Raw genomic sequence first — 23,194 nt, 5'->3', positions numbered from 1 at the left:
AGCAGAAACTGGCATTCATCATTACATAAAAATACTGCCTGTCTACAAGGTGTCTTCTAAAAGGCACCTTTGACCTAGCTCTGAGAGGAAAATGGCAGTGTGGCAACCCAAGGCACGTGCTAAAACCCCCTCCCCAACTTCTGGGCAGTGTCCTCCAGGACTCCTATAAATATATACACTCATATATATACACACACACATACATACATTCATACACACACTTGCACTTTGTAGCAGGAGTTCATTGCTCAATTTCCTGCCTTTTAAGGTTGATTGTTGTACACACACAGAACTGGGTGCACTAGGGCCTGACAGTTTGAAGGTTGTAAAAGTGGCTATAGATCATTGACAGGAGGTAACCTTCATTTTACACCTACAACTGTGCCTTCTCTGAGATTTCCCCCAGAATCTGGAACTCCTTACCTCGAGAAATCAGAACGAATCCCTCGATCAATTCATTCAAGGAAGAAATTAAAGAATTCCTCATGAATACATTTTTTCCCCTAGATCACGACTCGATTCTCCGCAGAGGCTCACATGAATAACTATCTCCGGCTTCCCAATCCGCTCTTTTGTGCAATACCGGTGTTACCCCCTTGCTTCTCAACTATGACTGGTATTTGCGGTGGATGAACTATGACATTATGTTGCTATTGACGATGTAACCTTGATATTCGACTGTTTGCCAACTTGAATGAATGTCAGGGCCGAACTGGAATACACAATAGGCCCTAGCAAAGTGCTTGGCCGGCCCCCTCCCCACTTTGGGGGGGGGGGTTGTGGGTGCCGCCGAGCTTTTTGCCGGGGCCGGGGCCCTGTAACAAAAAACGGCCCAAAACTGGCCCTCACTCGTGCGGCGCACCGGGGGATTGCCCGGTGCCCGCAACGGCCAGTCCATCCCTGATGAATGTGTTACTACTGCTTTTACTACTCGGCTCACTGTAATTCTGTAAAGCGTTGATACCACAAGGGTAATGTTCGTGCTCTAAAAAACTATTAGAATAAAATAAATAAATCTTCCACTCCATCAGCCTTCACTAAGCATCACACAACAAGTGGTAACCTCACAGAACCAGCAGCAGTTAAAGATTCCCAGTGCTCACTCAAACTAGTATCCTGCCCGCTGAGGGCTTCCCCTGCTCTGGAAAAAAAATATTTTCCCACTTTGAGGAGAAATGTGGCGGCATCCTTTGCTGACTTACTTCAACTTAAGGACGCACAGACCCTGCACACTAGACATACGAGCTAAAATCATTAAGCACGCCATAGTGCTAAATGGGACAAAGTACTTCCAGCTCAACGCGATAGTGATACTGAAATTCACAAGGAGGCCCATGACCCTGATGAGACGCAGGCTCTTGGTCAAGTGACTTTTAAGAGCACAGAAACGTGAGAAAGTTTTCCATATCCTTGTGACCATTTGGGAGAACATTGTGCCTTATAATACACGGGGGACTGTCTGAGGGGCTGCAGGACGCAACAGACTCACAAGCCTCTCCTGCCTTAGAGAAGACACGCCAGTACAAGCGGCCCGGCGTACTCTCGGCTCTAAGTCGTTATTTAAACAGACCCTAAGCTCAGTCCACTGCACTGTTTGCAAGGGATACCCGAACAGCCATCCTCCAATGGCCGCTCTGGACTGTGGTCTGTATGTGGAAACTGACCCAGAACTGACTTGCATGTCGCCAGCCAATCCTAGCACTTACAACACTGCTTGTCTGCGTGATTGTTGGCGGTGTTGCCTGGGGTGGAGCCTTGGGGTCACTTCGGGGTGTTCCTTGCATGCCTTCGGTCATTTCCTAGCGGACTGTCTTCACACCTATACCAGAGGGTCTCTCTCTCTCTCTAATTCTCAGTTTTTCTTTCCCCATTTTCTCTTCTCCACTAACTCTCATCCAGTTGTGTAAATGATGTAGCACACTCGCCCATGGAACATCATTGGCATGTATGTTTGTTGATGTGAAAGGAAACATAACTCTGATATTCAATCTAGAGTCCCATGTGGCCTAATTGTTAAGGGGTAAGACTCTGGGTCTGAAGTTTAAGGGTTCAGGTGCCTTCCTAAAGTGTGTTCCATTGCAAGGCTTGGAGGTCAATTTTTTCACATTGCACCAGTATATCCAAAATACTGCTGGTTAATGAAAGAAAAGTACGATTAGGTGCTAACAATTATTTTAGCATTCTGTCTAGAAATATGTTTTTTAAAATACCATGCCCCAAAAACAGAGCAGCATATCTCTCTCTTTCCCTCCTCCATCCTATTCTGTAAATGGCACAGCTGTCAGTCTATACTCAAATATGGAACCTCATTGACTTGCGTTTTCAGATCAAATGCCAGTCGCCCTGTCACAGGGGTCAGCGCAGAGTCACGTGTAATCTGATGGTTAAGAGGTAAGGCTCCCAGTCTGAAAGTGAAGGGTTTGAGTCCTGGAGTCCTCGTTCAGATGTGACGGCGTAGAAAGCATGTTCTGCTACTACTAGTATAAGGCTCAGTGAAAAGTTTGAAGGGTATGGGTTCGAGCCCTGGTGTCAGTGCCTTCTTAAAGGGTGTTCCAGTGGAAGGCTCAATACAATAAGTAAAAGGTCAATTGTTTCCATCTGGCACTAATATGTTCAAAACAGTCAATGGGAAAATAACAGTCAATGGGAAAATAACAGTACTATGTAAAAACAATGTTTTTTTGGGCATTCTGAATGGATATATGTTTTTTAAATATACCATGCCCCAAGAACAAAGCAGCCCCTCTCTTCTGCGCTCCTTTACTGACTGTCCTCTTTCTAGGTTCTCTTGTTCGACATGGACTGTGACACTACCCAGCTATCTCACCACAATGTCAAAAAGACACTGGCTGCAGGGCAGTTTTAATTGAACACTAGTCATCAATAAGTGACGACATCTGTTTGGTGCAGAGCAGCAGGTGCATTATATGCCGCTGATGTCTTCTGGGCAGTGCTGGTGGTCCGAATGTATTTCAGCAAATGGACAAAAGAAAGGTAGCCATCCTAACCTGTCTGTGCCTGTCCAACAGACATCTGATACTGGAAAAGAGAGAGACCACGCTTGTCCACCACTAACAAGGGACACACATCTGCATTGCTGTCCCACAAGGATGTGGACATGTTCTTGCCCACCATGAATTGGGCGCACTCCATGCATCCATCCTGCTACCACATGGTTGCTGCACACACATACAATTTCAAATGAATGGGGGAGGTAGAGGTTTTTTACGAGTCCGGTGGGGAGACGTTTAGGTGACTACCTGCGAGACTTTCTCAATTGAAAAAGTGCATTCTGGGAACCATCGACCCCCGCGGTCCATGAAGCACAGTGAAATACAGTTTTGCTTCCCTTAAAATACTAGGTGATACAAATGTTGATCGTATGTATACAAGTAACGCATGCTTTATTAGTTGCAGCGTTTATTTCTTTTGTTTAAATATCTTTATTACCGTACTTAGGCTGATTAGGAGTGGCATACACAGGGTTGGTCCCTGTGTGGTCCTGACGAAGAGCTTGGGATATGCTCGAAACATGTTGATCCATACATTGAATCTCTAACCCATTATAGTTAGTTTTTCCCTGTATCACCCCATTTTAGACATACCATGCTAGGAGCAATAAAGTATTTTGGCCCACTAGCAAGGTAATTTTAATTCACTGTATCCCACTCCACCACATTTTCTGCAATACATATAGTCTTCCACATAAGTGCTCCTACGTAAATCTCGCAAGTGGCAGCACGCCCCAGTTCGTAGAGAGCTGGGATGGCCCCTATGATGAAACACGTCACCGTGGGGAAACCCTGGAGAATGAGGGGACTCAAGAAAGAAATTTTTCTTTCCTGGAGGCATTTCCGAATCTCACCGATTGGATGCCCTATCCCTAACCTCTGACTAGGTCCTTTACCCGACATCCCGGGTTTCAGTTGATGCACACACATATTCATACCCAAACGATGTGCGCCTTACGCTCACTTTATCTTGAAATATTTTGAACCAAACTCAATTTTGCATATAATTTTTTTTGTTTAAACGTTTTTAGAATTCTCCTTCACATAACTGCTGCCTTTATAATGAAAATGCAATCATTATTTTTATATGCGTATTCCAACATAAAGTATGCTCCTAAACATAGGATTTTTAAGATACTTTCACTAAACCAATATGATTGTATGAATTCTTCTTCCGAAGCTTTTCTGATTAAGCAATAAGCAGCTTCTCAAGATAGGTAGGGTCCATTCAGATCTTTCCCCGGTACATGTCCAAGCCATAAGTAGGAAGAGGAATGTCCTGGAGAAGCCCATTTATGCTCTGATCCTTTTGTAGGTTCGAAACGCGCACACAAAAGTCGAAAGAATTCCCATAGTTTATCTCGCTCTCTCTCTCCCCCTCTGGGTCTTGCCTGGCCCACTATCTCAGCATGCCCTGGTTCCCTATCTTGCTCTGGTGACATTGGGCCCTAGCTGCCCTGCACCAGCCCTTTGGCTAGTGTTCCTTCAGGCCTCAGTTTGCATGTGTTCATTCATGTGTAGCAGAATTTATTGTGCCCGGAGTGTGCAGAAAGTTGGATCTATGCTCCCTAAACATCTGCAGTGATGGAAGCAGGTACAGTACATTGTTTTTAAGAGCTCTTTTTGACCCTCTCCAACTCAAGATGGGATTCTGGGGTATTTGATCTCACTGGGGATGCAGAGGATACTTTGTATGACCCTAGTCCATGTCAAGGCTCATGAGTGGGAGGTTTGGGTAGTAAAATGCACAGTTTGAATATCATTGGCACACAAATAGCATGCAGCATTGGGGAGGGAGGCGATGGATTGGGGATAGAACCCGGAAGTGAGGTTCCGAAAGCCTGAATGATGGAAAGGACATCTAGAAGCTGGTGAGAGGGCCGGCCACACAAAGGGACATGCATGGAATGACAGAGATGTGGGGAAATTCACATGGACCCACGCACGAAATGGACGCAATATCGAACTTGTTGAAGCCAAACTTCAGATTCAGGTTACTTTGAGATATTCCTGCTCAAACTTCTACTCATTTGCTCTTGCGAACAAAGAACTTCTTATGTCTGCCAGTGCTGATAAAAAGTACATCTTCAAGAAAGGTCTAAAGACAGTAATGAATTCTAAGTCTACGATTACGAACAAAGAGCTACCTTTGACACTATCATTCATGGTATGGCGGCAAAATTGAAACTGTCCTTGATGTTAGTTGTCAGATTGTGTATATTATGTTTGTGTTTGCTACATGTGAATGTTTGATCAATACTACTATATATTATACAAACCCAAAAATATAAACTTGTTTTGACTTGTAGGTGTATCGCCACCTTAGAATTGTTTGATCTCAGACGTGCCTTTAATATTTGACCATTTGTTCAGAATTTGTATACTGAACTTTCACCCTTTTTCCTGAATTTGCCTCCTTGGCCGTAGGCCAGCCTCGTGCGAGTACCTCTCTTTGGCAGAAGGCTGCCACAGCATCCCTTGGCCTCTCCTGCAGGAGAAGCCCTGGTAGATGGGAGCACACAGCTCTATCCCTTTACAGGTCACCGAATGCAGATAGGTCGGTGTACACTCTTGCACATGGCAGTGATACCAGGAAATCACTAGTAATAAGTTATTACAACCTCAGGTAATTATTCCATTACATGCATGTTCTGACGTCAGAATGTGCCTGTGCAAAAACATAAAAAGAATCCTGCACGCTGACATAGGGATTAGCGTTACCCACTTGTTGTAGTCCAGTATCACTAATCGCATATAAATAGCCACTAATTGTCGAAAACTCATGGTTTCATACAGCAGTTCTTTGTCAGAGGAAAAAAAAAATCAGTCTATCCGAGAAGTTTGTCAGGAAAAAATTAAATACCTTTATTAAAACAAAAAAGAATTGACTTAAGAGCATGCCCAAGGCCACTGTACACGGTAAGCAGGTGAGCCATAGACATCCTGCGCCAAACAAAAAAGTGTGCAAAGATATTCCGGTCATTGTAACAAAATTAAACAAAATGACCAAATGTGGATATGATAATATGACATGTTAATGGACAGTGTGGTAAATATGCATATGACACATATTTAATCATAACGAACGACATTGTGATTACAGATACTTAGAACTTTAAAACGTTTGCGGTGCTTCATTGCTTGCACAAGGACTAAGAACTGATGTATGAAACAATATGTGTTTCATGAATACGGGTCCACACCCCCCCTTTTCAGTAAAAGGCTGTAGATTTAGAGCATAGAATAGCAGACCTTCATCCAAGCGTCGTCTTTCGGTCTCTACTGATACTGCAATGGCAGGCCATGCTACCAGTGGGCAGCCGCTGTGGTGGCCCCGCGATCTAGAGCTTGTGGTCACTCCGTGCACCAGTTGCGGAGATGTGCGCTACACCACTGGTGCTATGCATGCAATCCACAGGCGGATTTACTTGTGGACAAAACCCTCATAAACTGATGGGCCTGATGTCCAGTCCTGCCCCCGGGTCCCTGTTACCAGCCCTTTGCTCCCCCTGGCCCTCTCATGCCTTCCTCTGCTGCATTTGGCACTGCACCTGCACCCTGGCATACAGTACCCAAGAAGATGGAAAGAGAAGGAAAAGGCGTAAAAGTATCACAGCAAAAACAGATCAATCGATGGTAGAAAAATTGGTAGGGGATGAAAAGAACAACACAGAGAAAGAGGTCAGAAAATGAGAGGAGGGTAAACAAAATAAAGAGGAAGAACTAGCATTGGCAATACCAATTGGTTTCGCTTATCTTTATATACAAGCGAGACGTTTTGGCATTGCAAAAGCTTGCTTAAAGTATACTTCGATGTCTCTCAAGATCGATGTTGTTTCTGCCACATTTCTGCTGCAGTTTTACTAGCGACTGCTAGATGGCCCTGAAAGGTAGCGAACTGGTGTTTAAATGTGATTCTGTAATGTTGTGTTTGGAGCTCGACGAATGACTCATTTACCAACAGAAAACCAAAACTCTCTTGTGGGCGGATCAGACACTGAAAGGGAGGACAGCATCATATTGGAACAAAGCAACTGAGATTGACACTAAAGATATCCAATCTTGAGCAAGGATTTCTCCGTGGAGTATTACATGCAATGCTGTCCGCTGACAAACATTTGGAGCATTCTGTAGCGAGACTGCAGAAATGGCTGAAACACACAGGTTTAGAGATGAAACCATAAAGAGAATGCAGGAAAGGGACAAAGCAGGACAAGTGAAAGAGAAAATAACAGACTTCAAGGTGTAAACAGTAGATCGTTAGCTCTAATCTATATAACGAGATAGTTCAATGGGTTAATATATCGACTGGAGCGATCATGAGCACACTTTACTCGTTAACCAGAGTCACTGTGGACACTGTTTGGTTGCGTTTCATACTATTGAGAGGGGAGTTACATTGGCAGGGGGTTGCAATGTTAGGATAGATCTGTGTAATGTGATGGATTATATTGGATTGCTTCAGCCAGATCATGTTATGGAGATCTACAATGAGTAGATTCTAGATCCGTTGTCCTTAGGAAACAAATCTTCGCAGATCAACATTCGAGAACATCCTAAAGAAGGCCTAAAAGGTAACACTTTGGCAGCCCCTTGTTTTTAAAACAAAAGCCCTTAATCGTTTGTGGATATCCATGATGGCTCTTAAACCGGTCTAGTGCACAACAAGGCTGCGCTAAAAAAAAAAACCACAGCTCACCTACTCACCCCCAATCACCATCTCCACCACCTACATACACAGACCCATCAAAATGCCTTCTTAGCCTGCTGGACGAGGAACACGATACAGATCAGCTACACTTGCTATCCTCATACAGTTAACACCAGCACTAAGGACACCTGCTACAACCCCACAAAATGCTTCTCACTCTTCTACAACGCAAAGTCACACTATCACCAAAGCACATTCTCTAAACTGTTAACTAATAAATGCTCGATCTCTCTCAAAAAACAAGCATCACATCTATGACCTTCTCACTGACACACACAGCCTGACTTACTCTTCATAACCGAATCATGGTTGGGAGATGATACAGCTCCAGTCTTGCAAAAATCCATTCCTCCAGGCTATCAAACTATCACACAAAAACATTTAGGCAAAAGAGGAGGGGGCCTAGCTGTTGTGTTCAAGCAAGCATTAAATATCACTAAAACTGAGAAAATCTCCATACAAGGTTGTGAGGCCCTCTTCGCCAGATGCAACCCTACACCGTCTTCCTCCTGTAACTTCCTACTCCTTTAAAAACCTCCACATAGCAAAGCAACATTCCCAGAAACATTTCTAGACAGTTTCAAACCTTATTACACTTCACTCCAACATATGCATTAAGGGTGACTTAAACATTTGGTTTGACAAACCCAATATGTCCCATCCAAAAACAATCATCATTGGCCTAGACACTGCATCAGATCGTCCACAAACCCACACACATCCCTGGGCACATCCTAGATGTCATTTTTGCAAATACAGAACTAGTTACCTTTCAAGCAATTACTTGAGTCACATGGTCAGACCACCATTTGCTTGCTTTCCAACATAAAACAACACAAAGCAACACGCATAAAACCACCTTACATGCATCCTCTGTGGTACAAACTCAGTTTTGAACACTTAGAAACACAGCTAACATCTAGTGCTACGTACTTGGATCAAAACAAACATCAATCAAGACAAACTTCGCCTCCAGAAACTTAACAGATTATACAAGTCAGCTATCAAAAAAGCAAAACATAAATACTATTTAGACAGAATTCAAAATGCCTAATGAGAAAATAAAAAAATTCCATTGAATTCTCACTGAATTTCATAAACCAAATTGACTAGAAAGAGCTCATCCCATTTCTCGAGATTTCAGATAAAGTGGCAAATTATTAAACAACCAAATCAGACACTGTGGACTCAAAGAAAACCACCATCATCGACCCTTTTCCAAAACAACAATCCAAGAGTATGCTAACCCAGGCTCCCTGTTCCTTCAAACAAATTTCACAAGTTGAATTTATGGACCTGGTCAAAGCATGCAGGCCAGCTGGCAGCCCTTCTGACCCATGTCCACCACAAACCTTCAAGAAAAGTCTTCTAACTACCTCTGCTGCAACACCAGTATGAAGTATCATCAACATTTACGTAATTACGGGAATATTTCCAGAAGAACTAAAAAAGTCATACATACGCCCATTACTAAAGAAAAAAAAAACTGGACCCCCATAACCCTGACAACTACAGATCCATTACAAATTGACCTTTTCTGGGCAAACTGATAGAAAGAGCTGCATTCTCCCAAAAATCACAACTCATTGAAGATAATTACCATACTTTCAGACTTCCAAACAGGATTCTGTCCAGCTAGAGGCACATAATCTGCCCTTGTTGCCATCTGGGATGAGCTTTAGAACACAATCGACTGGAACAGGGTTGCTGCACTACTTCTCTTGGACCTCTCAGCTGCCTTTGACACGGTTGACCATGACAGTCTAATACAAAGACTCTATAAAGCTGGCATTGAGGAGGCTGCTCTAGACTGGATCACATCCTACCTTCACAACAGAACTAATGTCATCCATACCCCCCCCCTTTCTCTTCCAAACCCTACTTCGCAAAAGCAGAGGTTTTTCAAGGCTCTATTAGCTCACCCATGCTTTTCAACATTTTCATGAAGTCATTAGTTGCACTGATAAATCCATTCCACCTCACATGCTATAACTATGCAGATGACACACAAATACTCCTTAAACTGGAAAGCGCCGAAGACATTGGAAACTCACCAATTTTCAGTTTTCTCTGAGCCCTGGATCAATGGATGACATGGAGTCATCATAAATTGAATGCTTCCAAAATGGAAATACTCCTGTGTGGTTATTGGAAACATTATGACACACTTGCCACCTCACCTGATGATCTGGGAACCCTGCATAAAGTATTAAAGGAAGTAAGAAACCTAGGAATCACCATGGACTCCTAGCTGTCAATGAATTCCCAAGTAGACAAAATAGCAAGATCAAGCTTTGTTACTACAAAAACTCTGCAAAATATCTTCACCCGCCTGGGTTTTCTACACAAGGTCCAGGCTACTATCTCTCTTGTTCTGTCAAAACTCAATTACGCCAATAGCTTCAACAACGGATCACCTTTAACAACTGAAAAAAGACTACAACGGAATCAGAACTCTGCTGCCAGACTACTCTTACATATAAAGCCACATGCCCATATCTCCCCTGCATTGAGAGCCCTACATTGGTTACTGGTTGCATAAAGATCCACATTCAAGCTGCTTTGTATCACCCACAAAGCAATACATGGAAGAGGACCACTCTTATAAAATCATCAAATTCATTCAACAAAGGAATCTCTGCTCTAAATTGGCACCGCACTTCAAAATCCCATCATACAAGAAAAAAAACATAGGTGGCAAAGCCTTCTCTGTTCATGCAGCCAAACTATGGAACTCTTTACCCCAAACATAAGATCCATGGATAATTACCTTATCTTAAGAAGACTACTCACGAGCTGGCTCTTCCCCACATAACTAGCATATTCAAACATCAATATACAGCATATCCCTCTGTATGAAAGCATTTATTTGGACTATAGATGTCTACCTACAGATGTGTATTGCTTTGTATAAACGTGTATAATAATTATGTTTTAAATATATAAATATTTGATAGTTCCGCTTAACAAATGTACATATTACTTATAGTAATATTATTTTATGTTTAACATGTAGATAGGTAACTGCATAAATAAGTACATCTTTTATCATAACTATTTTTCTACAATCGCTTCACTATTGAATTACACACAAACAATTGCTTAAAGTACAACAATACTTGAAAGTCTGAGTTAAATACAACTTAAATCTGCATCTATTACCTTCCTTATACATATAAACCTTCCCTGTACTTATCCATCCTTTATATTTTTTACTTTGCTTCTAATTCAGCATCCCCAATCCATTAACCTACATCTCACCCTATACCTCTTTCAATATATCCTCTACCCCCACTCTGACTCAATTCATACCTCATTCTACTACTCTCTCCAAAGCACTACCCTATACCTCTCTCTATGTTCTCTACCTCAACTCTCTGACTCATCTCAAACCTCATTCAACTGCTCTTTTCAATGCTCTACCCTATTTCTCACCCTATCCTTCTCTCAATATATCCTCTACCTCCACTCTCTCTCATCTCAAACCCCATACCACTACTATGATCCCCCAAATACCCCTTCCTGGACTCTTACCTCCACTCCCCCTCCTTGCATCATCTCATACCTCTTTTACTATTCAAATCTCCCAAACAAGCCTTTCTAAACCCTTCCCTCGGACTCTTCACCCTCCACCTCCCCTTTACTCATCCCAAACCTCCTTCTACTGCTATGAACTCCCCCGACAAAAACCTCTCTAGACCTTTACCTCTTTACATCCCACCACTATCCCTTTTCAATCCAAATAACAGACTAACATGTCCACCGCTCAAATTCATTTCATATTTCTTTGTACTAATCCCCCACAAATCCTGTTTGGGTTCCTGAGTAGCATGCTACTTGCCAAAAAAGCCTTGTGAGGGGTAGAACGTGCTATATAAATACAATTACAATGATGTGCATGGTTGTGGCTACCAAAAGACACTGCCGTTTGTTTCATTCTGCCGGGCCTATGGTTGCCCTGAGTTCGGCTGCCGGTGGCAGTTAGATTTGAGGATTTTTTGCCTAATATATGGTTTAGTGGCAATGCTACGAGCATCTGGTTGTGGTAAGTTTTAATTTATTGCCGTAGGTCGATCTGGAGAGTGTAAGAGAATATGGATGTGTTACTGAAGTGATAAACACTGTGCCAGCTGTATGGTTTGGAGACGTTGTGTGCTAATAATAATCATTAGAAAAAGTGTAATAATGTGCACCTTTAGTGCGAAACCATGCACCTTACTGAATACTACATTATGTGCTTCCCATCTGCATGCTGCTGGCCGTTATGCACTGTTTTACTGCATGTATCACATGCTTTCTTCTTTGCCTACCCAATCAGCTATTATAAAACCTGTCTATATTTGTGTTCACTTATGCATTAGTTTTCCATGAGCATTTATCCTCTGGTCCACTGCACTACAACAATTGTATTTTTTTTTTATCTACTGCCCAAATTTTCCAGAGTGCCATTGAAAAAAAACAACAGATAAAATACATGCATATTAGAGACTCTTCTCTCCTAAGGAAGGGACGGCTGGGAGGGGAGTATGCAATAAATTGGTAATAAGGTTCATTCTATGCAAGCCTTCTGAAATAAGCCTAGTTCTCATTACAATCTATTCTTCACTCACTGTTCACATAATATTTGGTCTTAGGAATTCTGATCACATAACACTTCTAAGAAATTGGGTCATTAGATATACAGCATGTGAGGCTTGTGCAAGTAATAAGTCCACAGCTTTCCCTTACTGGGAGTCAAGCCCCCCATTGTTGCACTTGACTCTTTTAGGGTGGCGAAGCAGAGCAGTCCAAAGCCTACTCAGGGGAGGTGGTGTGGGCTAGTAATCACCATTCTCTGGCATGCAATAATAACACTCAATAAATGACTGTTCAGTCAGCTTTTCCTCTTTGTTAAAGTAAAACTGCATTTATTACACACAATACTAAATATTATGTGTTAATTTACAAATATATACATCAGGCAGACGGAAATACTTTAGGTGACATTCTGAAATCATATTTTATCCCTACTGGGTCGTGACCCCCACAATCACAGTAGCTCCCACCAATTCCAGACAGACATCACAATATTGGGGGGGTATCACTTTGACTCAGACAGGCCTACTGGCACTGTCAAATAGTCATCACCTCAACATACAAGTCATCCTATTGGCTTTGTCATGGGGGTCACCTCAAGAACCACGTCAAAATAATCATTCTATCACCATAATCATTAACCATGTCTAAATGCAGTAGTTATTACCAATAAAGAATCTGAATATTTATCAAAAAACAAGATTAGCAACATATGATCAATAAAGTATTTAAAATAAACATAACATGTGTCTGAGACTTTTTATACACCTTCAGGCCAGATAAAAATCAGCAACAGAACTAACCCCTAGAGGGTGCTGCACTCCTAGGCTGAAGAACAAACATTCGAGTCTTAGGAAGGCTTGAAAACCAATGAGGAAAAGCCTACGGGCATGCTTTTCATGACCCCCGAAACTTAAGGCCAATGTTCAACAGGTTACCCACGAGGACTCCTGCAGCCCCCATATACTTTGTAGAACATGTAGGTGGTGCCCTGGCCCATCTTGGGCCACCACAAAGCACCCTTCCTAGGGCAAAATAAGCCCTGCATTATGGAGGGCTCCCATGCGGGAAGCAGTGATTATAATATTAGCGGCCCCGGCCGCTTTGTTTTTGCAGCACTGCCTGGTGCCGTGCGTCTTTTTTTTGGGGGGGAGGGGGCTGTTGTGTTGCATGTCTGATTCTATCCGGGCAGCAGGATCAAGCCCACTGCCATCTCCTTCCTCTCTTAGGTGGAGTGCGACGGTGCAACCCCTAAAACCTGAGGAGGTTGCTCCACGCACAATCCCTCCCAAGCTCAAGTTTATGAACTTGCGCCAACCCCAGGACACTGGCCCAACCCGGAGTAGCACACTATAGAAGCTTTGGTTCCACTAGCTTCTTGAGCCAGCTTTCCTCTGTCTCTGGTGATCCTCTCCTCCTGTTGGGGCACATTCCCCCAAATGGTTCTTAGGGGGTGTAAGGGAACTAGCCTTAATGATCCTGGAGAGACCCAAAGGACCTAGGTAGGGTAAGCTGTAGTCAGAGTCCTTAGTCTATCAGTGAATCAGAGTGCTTATCCTTCCAGATTTCTATGGTGGTGTTGCCGACCAAGTTTAGTGTCCAACTACTTTTCTCTCCCTTGTGTACGTGTTTTTAAATGGGGGTGGAACATTCTAGAAGCCAGTTAGCCCCGGCCAATCCTAGGGTGCCAATTCACCCCTTCACACCTTTCCCAATTCCCCACATAGCATGCTGGGACAATTCAAGATGGTACAGAAAAAAGGCCTCCGTTCGCATCTCCTCTAGTGTCCTCAGCACCACCCCGAGATGACACCACTACCAGGGACTTTCCCACCAACTCTTCAAGGGTGAGCCCCCTCCTGTGTTGGCTCCAGGAGTTGGGCTTCCTCCTTTGTTCAGTGGGCCTAGGCCGTCCCGACCATGGTGTGGGAGGTCTTTGTTCCTTCTTATGGGGAGCAGAGTAAATAACTTGGCCCTGCAGGGTGACAAAAGATCTGAAATCTGATCCTGAGTTGAGCCAGTGAAATATGAAAAATCTAGAAATCCCATGAGATGTACATGTAGGATCTTGGGACCTGCTTATTCAAACTGTGTGCGCGTTTCACCCCAGTTTGATACCTTGCTGGACTATGTAGGCCCAAGGGAAGCAAAACTGCACTGTAAGGCAGATTTCCCCTTATGTGTATAATATCATTTCATTGCATATAAAACAGTAAACCCTATTGACTTTACCTATGATTTCCCACTTATATTGTAAGGTCGGTCCCAGGTCAACATCAAACCTTGCAGAGTCCCCTCTGTGCTAGGCTGCGCACGACAGTAGTTTCAAATGCGCAGCCCACGCACGTGTGCAAGTTTAACCAGCCAAGTGTCACTTACCAATAGTTGCGTCACAGCAGCCTTATCTTAAAAGGCGGATGATGGTCGTAAACATGCACAGCCCACTGACCATGTGATTACATTGGGTGAGACACAAGTAGTGAGACTCACCCACAGTAGAAAGTCCAAAACTACGTGATCAAAAAAGCAAAAATCTGGGAGTACTAAACGGCCAGAACCCAACGGCAACCACATCCCATTTACCTTGTTTGAATTAGTTGTCTTTTTTACACTGTTTTTAATTGCCTTATTTTTGAATTGTTTATAAATGCGTAAACGACTTTGCACTTTTTTACTGGTTGACTTACTCCCTCTTTCAGAACCTGCTAGATATCAGCTGGACACGGCCTTCTCTGCTGTCCTCTTCCTCCCTGTACGCGGTGTTTGATTAGCAAAATGGGTTTACTCACTCGTTCTAATGCACAATTAAGAAGGCGCGTAAAAGGTCCTTTCTTTCCTAATAGTGGATCCCAATCAGATGCATCAATGCGTTGTGACTGCAATAGTGGTTTTAAACCAATGAAAAAGTAACTGCACAAAAGGGGGGTAACAAAGGGGAAGTTGTCCCAAATGGACAGCACCCCCTTACAGAATTGTGTTGGGTGGCCTAGGGGAGCGGGCCATGGTCCTATGTGCCCAACAGGAAACATTTTGTATCTTTAAAAGCAGCACCACTTCCTTAAAGAAATACAGACTCCTCTTTGGGACATCAAGCGCAGAAACGGTGGTCTGCTGTTCCTAGCAGGCCACTGGCCCTGTGTTTGTAGCCAAACTTAGTGAATCTTCAATTGCAACTTGCCTAATTACTATTCATTAGGCAGGTTGTTCTGCAACTCAATGCGGTTGGAGATTTTGCGAAGCACATGAGTCAAATAGCAAAATCAGAGATGGGTGCCAAATAGTTGGTGTGCAACTTGAATCGCCGACCTCCATCTTTGCACATTTTATGTTTATGCGATTTTTATAGCGCGCAACTACCCGGGGGTGTTTTGGCGCTCAGAATACAGAACCATCGCTAAGGCAAAAATTATAATGAAAAAAAAACAGGTTTTTAGTTTTTTTCTGAAGCTGATGAGGGTTTATGGGACTTCTTTTGCTTTGCTCGTATTTCATGATTTGTTTACTGTACTCTCTTTTACTTATACTATCGCTTAGGATAAAAGCACAATAAAAATTCAAATAAATGACTAACTATATCAGTACAGCCACATCTCAGAGAGTTCGAACGATACGTATCTATTTGTTGTTAAAAGAACACAGTATCACATTTCCACATAAGGTCCTATTTAGTTTTCTTATTTCAAATGCCTCATTCATGATCTTTTACAATCTATTTATTTTTATAGTTCACTTTCACTGCATTTTATGACCAAATCAAACTCAAGTGCTTGCATTAAAGATTCATGGCAAGTGCCTGCTATCCGATGGTGTGGCTTGTCTGCGTTCTTGTGTACGTAGCGCAGTACACAAGTTTAATTATCCAGTATCTCACAACATACCCGAGGCTGCAGCACTGCGCATCTCACAACACACCTGATGCTGTAGCACTGCGCATCTCACAACATACCTGAGGCTGCAGCACTGCGCATCTCACAACACACCTGATGCTGTAGCACTGCACATCTCACAACATACCTGAGGCTGCAGCACTGCGCATCTCACAACATACCTGAGGCTGCAGCACTGCGCATCTCACAACACACCTGATGCTGTAGCACTGCACATCTCACAACATTCCTGAGGCTGCAGCACTGTGCATCTCAAAACATACCTGAGGCTGCAGCACTGAGCATCTCACAACATACCTGAGGCTGCAGCACTGCGCATCTTACAACACACCTGATGCTGTAGCACTGCACATCTCACAACATACCTGAGGCTGCAGCACTGCCACTCTCACAACATACCTGAGACTGCAGCACTGCACATCTCACAACATACCTGAGGCTGCGGCACTGCGCATCTCACAACATACCTGACGCTGCAGCACTTCGCATCTCAACACACCTAATGCTGTAGCACTGCGCATCTCACAACATACCTGAGGCTGCAGCACTGAGCATCTCACAACATACCTGAGGCTGCAGCACTGCGCATCTCACAACATACCTAAGGCTGCAGCACTGCGCATCTCACAACATACCTGAGGCTGCAGCACTGCGCATCTCACAACATACCTGAGGCTGCAGCACTGCGCATCTCACAACATACCTGAGGCTGCAGCACTTCGCATCTCAACACACCTAATGCTGCAGCACTGCGCATCTCACAACATACCTGAGGCTGCAGCACTGAGCATCTCACAACATACCTGAGGCTGCAGCACTGCGCATCTCACAACACACCTGATGCTGTAGCACTGCACATCTCACAACATACCTGAGGCTGCAGCACTGCGCATCCCACAACATACCTGAGGCTGCAGCACTGCATATCTCACAACATACCTAAGGCTGCAGCACTGCACATCTCACAACATACCTGAGGCTGCAGCACTTTGCAACTCACAACATACCTGAGGCTGCAGCACTGCGCATCTCACAACATACATGATGTTGCAGTACTGCGCATCTCACAACATACCTGAGGCTGCAGCACTGAGCATCTCACAACATACCTGAGGCTGCAGCACTGCGCATCTCACAACACACCTGATGCTGTAGCACTGCATATCTCACAACATACCTAAGGCTGCAGCTCTGCGCATTTCACAACATACCTGAGGCTGCAGCACTGCGCATCTCACAACATACCTGAGGCTGCAGCACTGCGCATCTCACAACATACCTAAGGCTGCAGCACTGCGCATCTCACAACATACATGATGTTGCAGTACTGCGCATCTCACAACATACCTGAGGCTGCAGCACTGAGCATCTCACAACATACCTGAGGCTGCAGCACTGCGCATCACACAACATACCTGAGGCTGCAGCACTGCATATCTCACAACATACCTAAGGCTGCAGCTCTGCGCATTTCACAACATACCTGAGGCTGCAGCACTGCACATCTCACAACATACCTGAGGCTGCAGCACTGCGCATCTCACAACATACCTGAGGCTGCAGCACTGCGCATCTCACAACATACATGATGTTGCAGTACTGCGCATCTCACAACATACCTGAGGCTGCAGCACTGAGCATCTCACAACATACCTGAGGCTGCAGCACTGCGCATCACACAACATACCTGAGGCTGCAGCACTGCATATCTCACAACATACATGAGGCTGCAGCACTGCGCATCTCACAACATACCTGAGGCTGCAGCACTGCGCATCTCACAACATACCTGAGGCTGCAGCACTGCGCATCTCACAACATACCTGAGGCTGCAGCACTGCGCATCTCACAACATACCTGAGGCTGCAGCACTGCATATCTCACAACATACCTAAGGCTGCAGCACTGCGCATTTCACAACATACCTGAGGCTGCAGCACTGCGCATCTCACAACATACCTGAGGCTGCAGCACTGCGCATCTCACAACATACCTGAGGCTGCAGCACTGAGCATCTCACAACATACCTGAGGCTGCAGCACTGCGCATCTTACAACACACCTGATGCTGTAGCACTGCACATCTCACAATATACCTGAGGCTGCAGCACTGCCACTCTCACAACATACCTGAGACTGCAGCACTGCACATCTCACAACATACCTGAGGCTGCGGCACTGCGCATCTCACAACATACCTGACGCTGCAGCACTTCGCATCTCAACACACCTAATGCTGTAGCACTGCACATCTCACAACATACCTGAGGCTGCAGCACTGAGCATCTCACAACATACCTGAGGCTGCAGCACTGCGCATCTCACAACATACCTAAGGCTGCAGCACTGCGCATCTCACAACATACCTGAGGCTGCAGCACTGCGCATCTCACAACATACCTGAGGCTGCAGCACTGCACATCTCACAACACACCAGAGGCTGCAGCACTTCGCATCTCAACACACCTAATGCTGCAGCACTGCGCATCTCACAACATACCTGAGGCTGCAGCACTGAGCATCTCACAACATACCTGAGGCTGCAGCACTGCGCATCTCACAACACACCTGATGCTGTAGCACTGCACATCTCACAACATACCTGAGGCTGCAGCACTGCGCATCTCACAACATACCTGAGGCTGCAGCACTGCATATCTCACAACATACCTAAGGCTGCAGCACTGCGCATCTCACAACATACCTGAGGCTGCAGCACTTTGCAACTCACAACATACCTGAGGCTGCAGCACTGCGCATCTCACAACATACATGATGTTGCAGTACTGCGCATCTCACAACATACCTGAGGCTGCAGCACTGAGCATCTCACAACATACCTGAGGCTGCAGCACTGCGCATCTCACAACACACCTGATGCTGTAGCACTGCATATCTCACAACATACCTAAGGCTGCAGCTCTGCGCATTTCACAACATACCTGAGGCTTCAGCACTGCGCATCTCACAACATACCTGAGGCTGCAGCACTGCGCATCTCACAACATACCTAAGGCTGCAGCACTGCGCATCTCACAACATACATGATGTTGCAGTACTGCGCATCTCACAACATACCTGAGGCTGCAGCACTGAGCATCTCACATCATACCTGAGGCTGCAGCACTGCGCATCACACAACATACCTGAGGCTGCAGCACTGCATATCTCACAACATACCTAAGGCTGCAGCTCTGCGCATTTCACAACATACCTGAGGCTGCAGCACTGCACATCTCACAACATACCTGAGGCTGCAGCACTGCGAATCTCACAACATACCTGAGGCTGCAGCACTGCGCATCTCACAACATACATGATGTTGCCGTACTGCGCATCTCACAACATACCTGAGGCTGCAGCACTGAGCATCTCACAACATACCTGAGGCTGCAGCACTGCGCATCACACAACATACCTGAGGCTGCAGCACTGCATATCTCACAACATACCTAAGGCTGCAGCACTGCGCATCTCACAACATACCTGAGGCTGCAGCACTGCGCATCTCACAACATACCTGAGGCTGCAGCACTGCGCATCTCACAACATACCTGAGGCTGCAGCACTGCGCATCTCACAACATACCTGAGGCTGCAGCACTGCGCATCTCACAACATACCTGAGGCTGCAGCACTGCGCATCTCACAACATACCTGAGGCTGCAGCACTGCATATCTCACAACATACCTAAGGCTGCAGCACTGCGCATTTCACAACATACCTGAGGCTGCAGCACTGCGCATCTCACAACATACCTGAGGCTGCAGCACTGCGCATCTCACAACATACATGAGGCTGCAGCATTGCGCATCTCACAACATACCTGAGGCTGCAGCACTGCATATCTCACAACATACCTAAGGCTGCAGCTCTGCGCATTTCACAACATACCTGAGGCTGCAGCACTGCACATCTCACAACATACCTGAGGCTGCAGCACTGCGAATCTCACAACATACCTGAGGCTGCAGCACTGCGCATCTCACAACATACATGATGTTGCCGTACTGCGCATCTCACAACATACCTGAGGCTGCAGCACTGAGCATCTCACATCATACCTGAGGCTGCAGCACTGCGCATCACACAACATACCTGAGGCTGCAGCACTGCATATCTCACAACATACCTAAGGCTGCAGCTCTGCGCATTTCACAACATACCTGAGGCTGCAGCACTGCACATCTCACAACATACCTGAGGCTGCAGCACTGCGAATCTCACAACATACCTGAGGCTGCAGCACTGCGCATCTCACAACATACATGATGTTGCCGTACTGCGCATCTCACAACATACCTGAGGCTGCAGCACTGAGCATCTCACAACATACCTGAGGCTGCAGCACTGCGCATCACACAACATACCTGAGGCTGCAGCACTGCATATCTCACAACATACCTAAGGCTGCAGCACTGCGCATCTCACAACATACCTGAGGCTGCAGCACTGCGCATCTCACAACATACCTGAGGCTGCAGCACTGCGCATCTCACAACATACCTGAGGCTGCAGCACTGCGCATCTCACAACATACCTGAGGCTGCAGCACTGCGCATCTCACAACATACCTGAGGCTGCAGCACTGCGCATCTCACAACATACCTGAGGCTGCAGCACTGCATATCTCACAACATACCTAAGGCTGCAGCACTGCGCATCTCACAACATACATGAGGCTGCAGCATTGCGCATCTCACAACATACCTGAGGCTGCAGCACTGCATATCTCACAAAATACCTAAGGCTGCAGCACTGCGCATTTCACAACATACCTGAGGCTGCAGCACTGCGCATCTTACAACATACCTGAGGCTGCAGCAATGCGCATCTCACAACATACCTGAGGCTGCAGCACTGCGCATCTCACAACATACATGATGTTGCAGTACTGTGCATCTCACAACATACCTGAGGCTGCAGCACATGCTTGTTGTCTTTGCTGTGCAGGATGGCAGAGACAGTGGCTAGGGAAATACCAGGCTTAATCTCCGTGGGCACCAGGGAGTCCGCAAGCTATAAATAAAGACAAATACACGCAGATTAATTATTTGACCCAGTGATTATCTGTGAGGAGCCCAGCTGTGCATTGGCCAGCATAGTAGCACATATTGCAAGCATGCACTTACGAACTGTAGACAAGATTCCAGCTGCGCACGGGAGACAAGACCTGTTTAGAGTGACTCAAAACATGTAAATGTGGGATGGAGCGGATTGAATCTGAATCCTGATGACCAAACTGACCATGTGAAGAGTGATTCTACAATGCAGAATAGGCCAGGTCCAGTGCACGAGCACTGATGAGGGTCCGAGCAGAACCAGCACATTCCTTGCCAGCCAGAACCATTACTGGCACGACTCTCATGTCAGGACAGTCATGCACTACGTACATAAAATGACAGGGGTCCATTCTGAGGCATGTATGGACCAAAATATAACAAACAGCGAGGTGATGGATGAAATGCGTGATTTAATCTCAGCTACAGGTGATCCCTAGTGGTTGAGAATGATTCAAGCATTCATTCACTTCCTTGTTTGTTGCAGTGGAGGTCGTAATTGCGACAAAATTGTGGGGCTCGTGCTCACGGTGCCACAGGACTTAAGCTATACCTCACTGCTGAGGTATAGCTCAAGTCGTGTCTGGGGAGGCGTATGTTGTGTCTGGAGGCCACGTGGCTAGCACAGTGCAGCAGGACCAGGACTCATTTCAATATGATAGGTGTCTGCCTAGAGTGGCACAGTGGGTGACAAACAATGGACTGCAATGAAGTCCAGAGCCTCGCCTTTGCCCGAGATTCATTCAAGCATTCCTTCCATCAGTTTGTTGCCCAAATTACAGGCACATGCTCGACATCCAACTCAATAGTTGCATTATTTCTCTGTTGCAACATTTTGCAGGGATAACCAAAGACCAGAGTATCATTAAATGTACACCATCAGGTATCAATGCATAAAAGGAACAGGGCTTAATATTTCTTAACTATATAGTTGGAAAGGGGGGTGGCCAAGCTGCCAACCGCAATGGCCGCACGACGTTGAAGCTCCGTCGGAACTCCTCACTGTCCTCAATAATGCTAGGCAGCAACCACTCTCTCCCACCATCCTGCACCTGAAAACACTGGTGGTGCCCTGGGCACTCTCCTGTTGTGCACCGGGTGGAAGGTGGCACCGTGGCAAACGGAGTGGGCCATCTGAAACTCCCGACTGGCCCGGAGTCTGAGGCCTGCCTCGGTGTCATGTGGCCGCGCCTGCGGTGTACGCGACTGGGGATTGCGAGGCGCCGCTCTAAAAGCATGCACTGGTGAGATCTTAAATTGAGAAACAGGGCAGAAGTCATGAATAATCTCAGAAAAGGCCAGGGCCAGAACAGAGTCCTGCAAGACATATCTACGATCCCTACAGATGCTTTGCAGGAGACATGGAGGAGGGGGTTCAGATCGAGCAGGGTAGGGAGCCAACTGATGAAGAGGAGAGGCAGGTTACAGAGAAAAGACAGTTAGAGGCCCACCTTTGTCCAAAACGGAGAGAGATGGAGTCTGAGCAGCCAAAGTCGGCAGAAGAGGAGACTTGGAAAGAAGTTTTTGAAATAAGAACTCTTAAGGTTGGAAGGAAATAAGCTGAGCTGAGGCTTCACTAGGACCATCAGTTGTCGGCCACCGGTACCTTTCACAGCACATTCTCTATAGGTGGACTATGGAAGGGTTTCACAAGTGGTCAGTCTTTTGCTAAAGAAGTCTACTGCACACCCTGTGAATCACAAGAATGCTCATTTTGGAGTTGCAGTGGTAATTGGTAAATTTATAAAGTCTTTGCCAACTTCTACGGACTGAAGATTTCCTGCGTCAGCCCAAATAACTAAAGTTGCAAATAGGCTTGGCTGGGCAAGGGGTAAATATTACTGAGCCAAACAATAACATATTTTTTTTATAAAAAAAGAAAAACAAATATATAAATAGCTTAATGAAAGGAAGTGGTGTAGGTTTCCTTGTTATCTGTATCCCTCAACTT

General features: G+C 45.4%; 1 protein-coding gene across 2 annotated transcripts in view; it reads right to left on the bottom strand.

Annotated features, from left to right (window-relative positions):
* The window catches only part of INTS9 (integrator complex subunit 9), a 508,494-nt gene that overhangs the window by 5,480 nt on the left and 479,820 nt on the right, over positions 1–23,194 (bottom strand). For both annotated transcript variants that reach the window (XM_086928012.1, XM_086928014.1), the window contains exon 15: positions 21,098–21,202. In XM_086928012.1, the coding sequence (XP_086784138.1) occupies positions 21,098–21,202 (105 nt within the window). The remainder of the gene's footprint in view (positions 1–21,097; positions 21,203–23,194) is intronic.

This window comes from Lissotriton vulgaris, chromosome 6, assembly GCF_964263255.1.
Source record: "Lissotriton vulgaris chromosome 6, aLisVul1.2, whole genome shotgun sequence".
Lineage (NCBI taxonomy): Eukaryota > Metazoa > Chordata > Amphibia > Caudata > Salamandridae > Lissotriton > Lissotriton vulgaris.
Note: the sequence above shows the minus strand (reverse complement) of the source record. Positions and strands in the feature narration are given on the sequence as shown.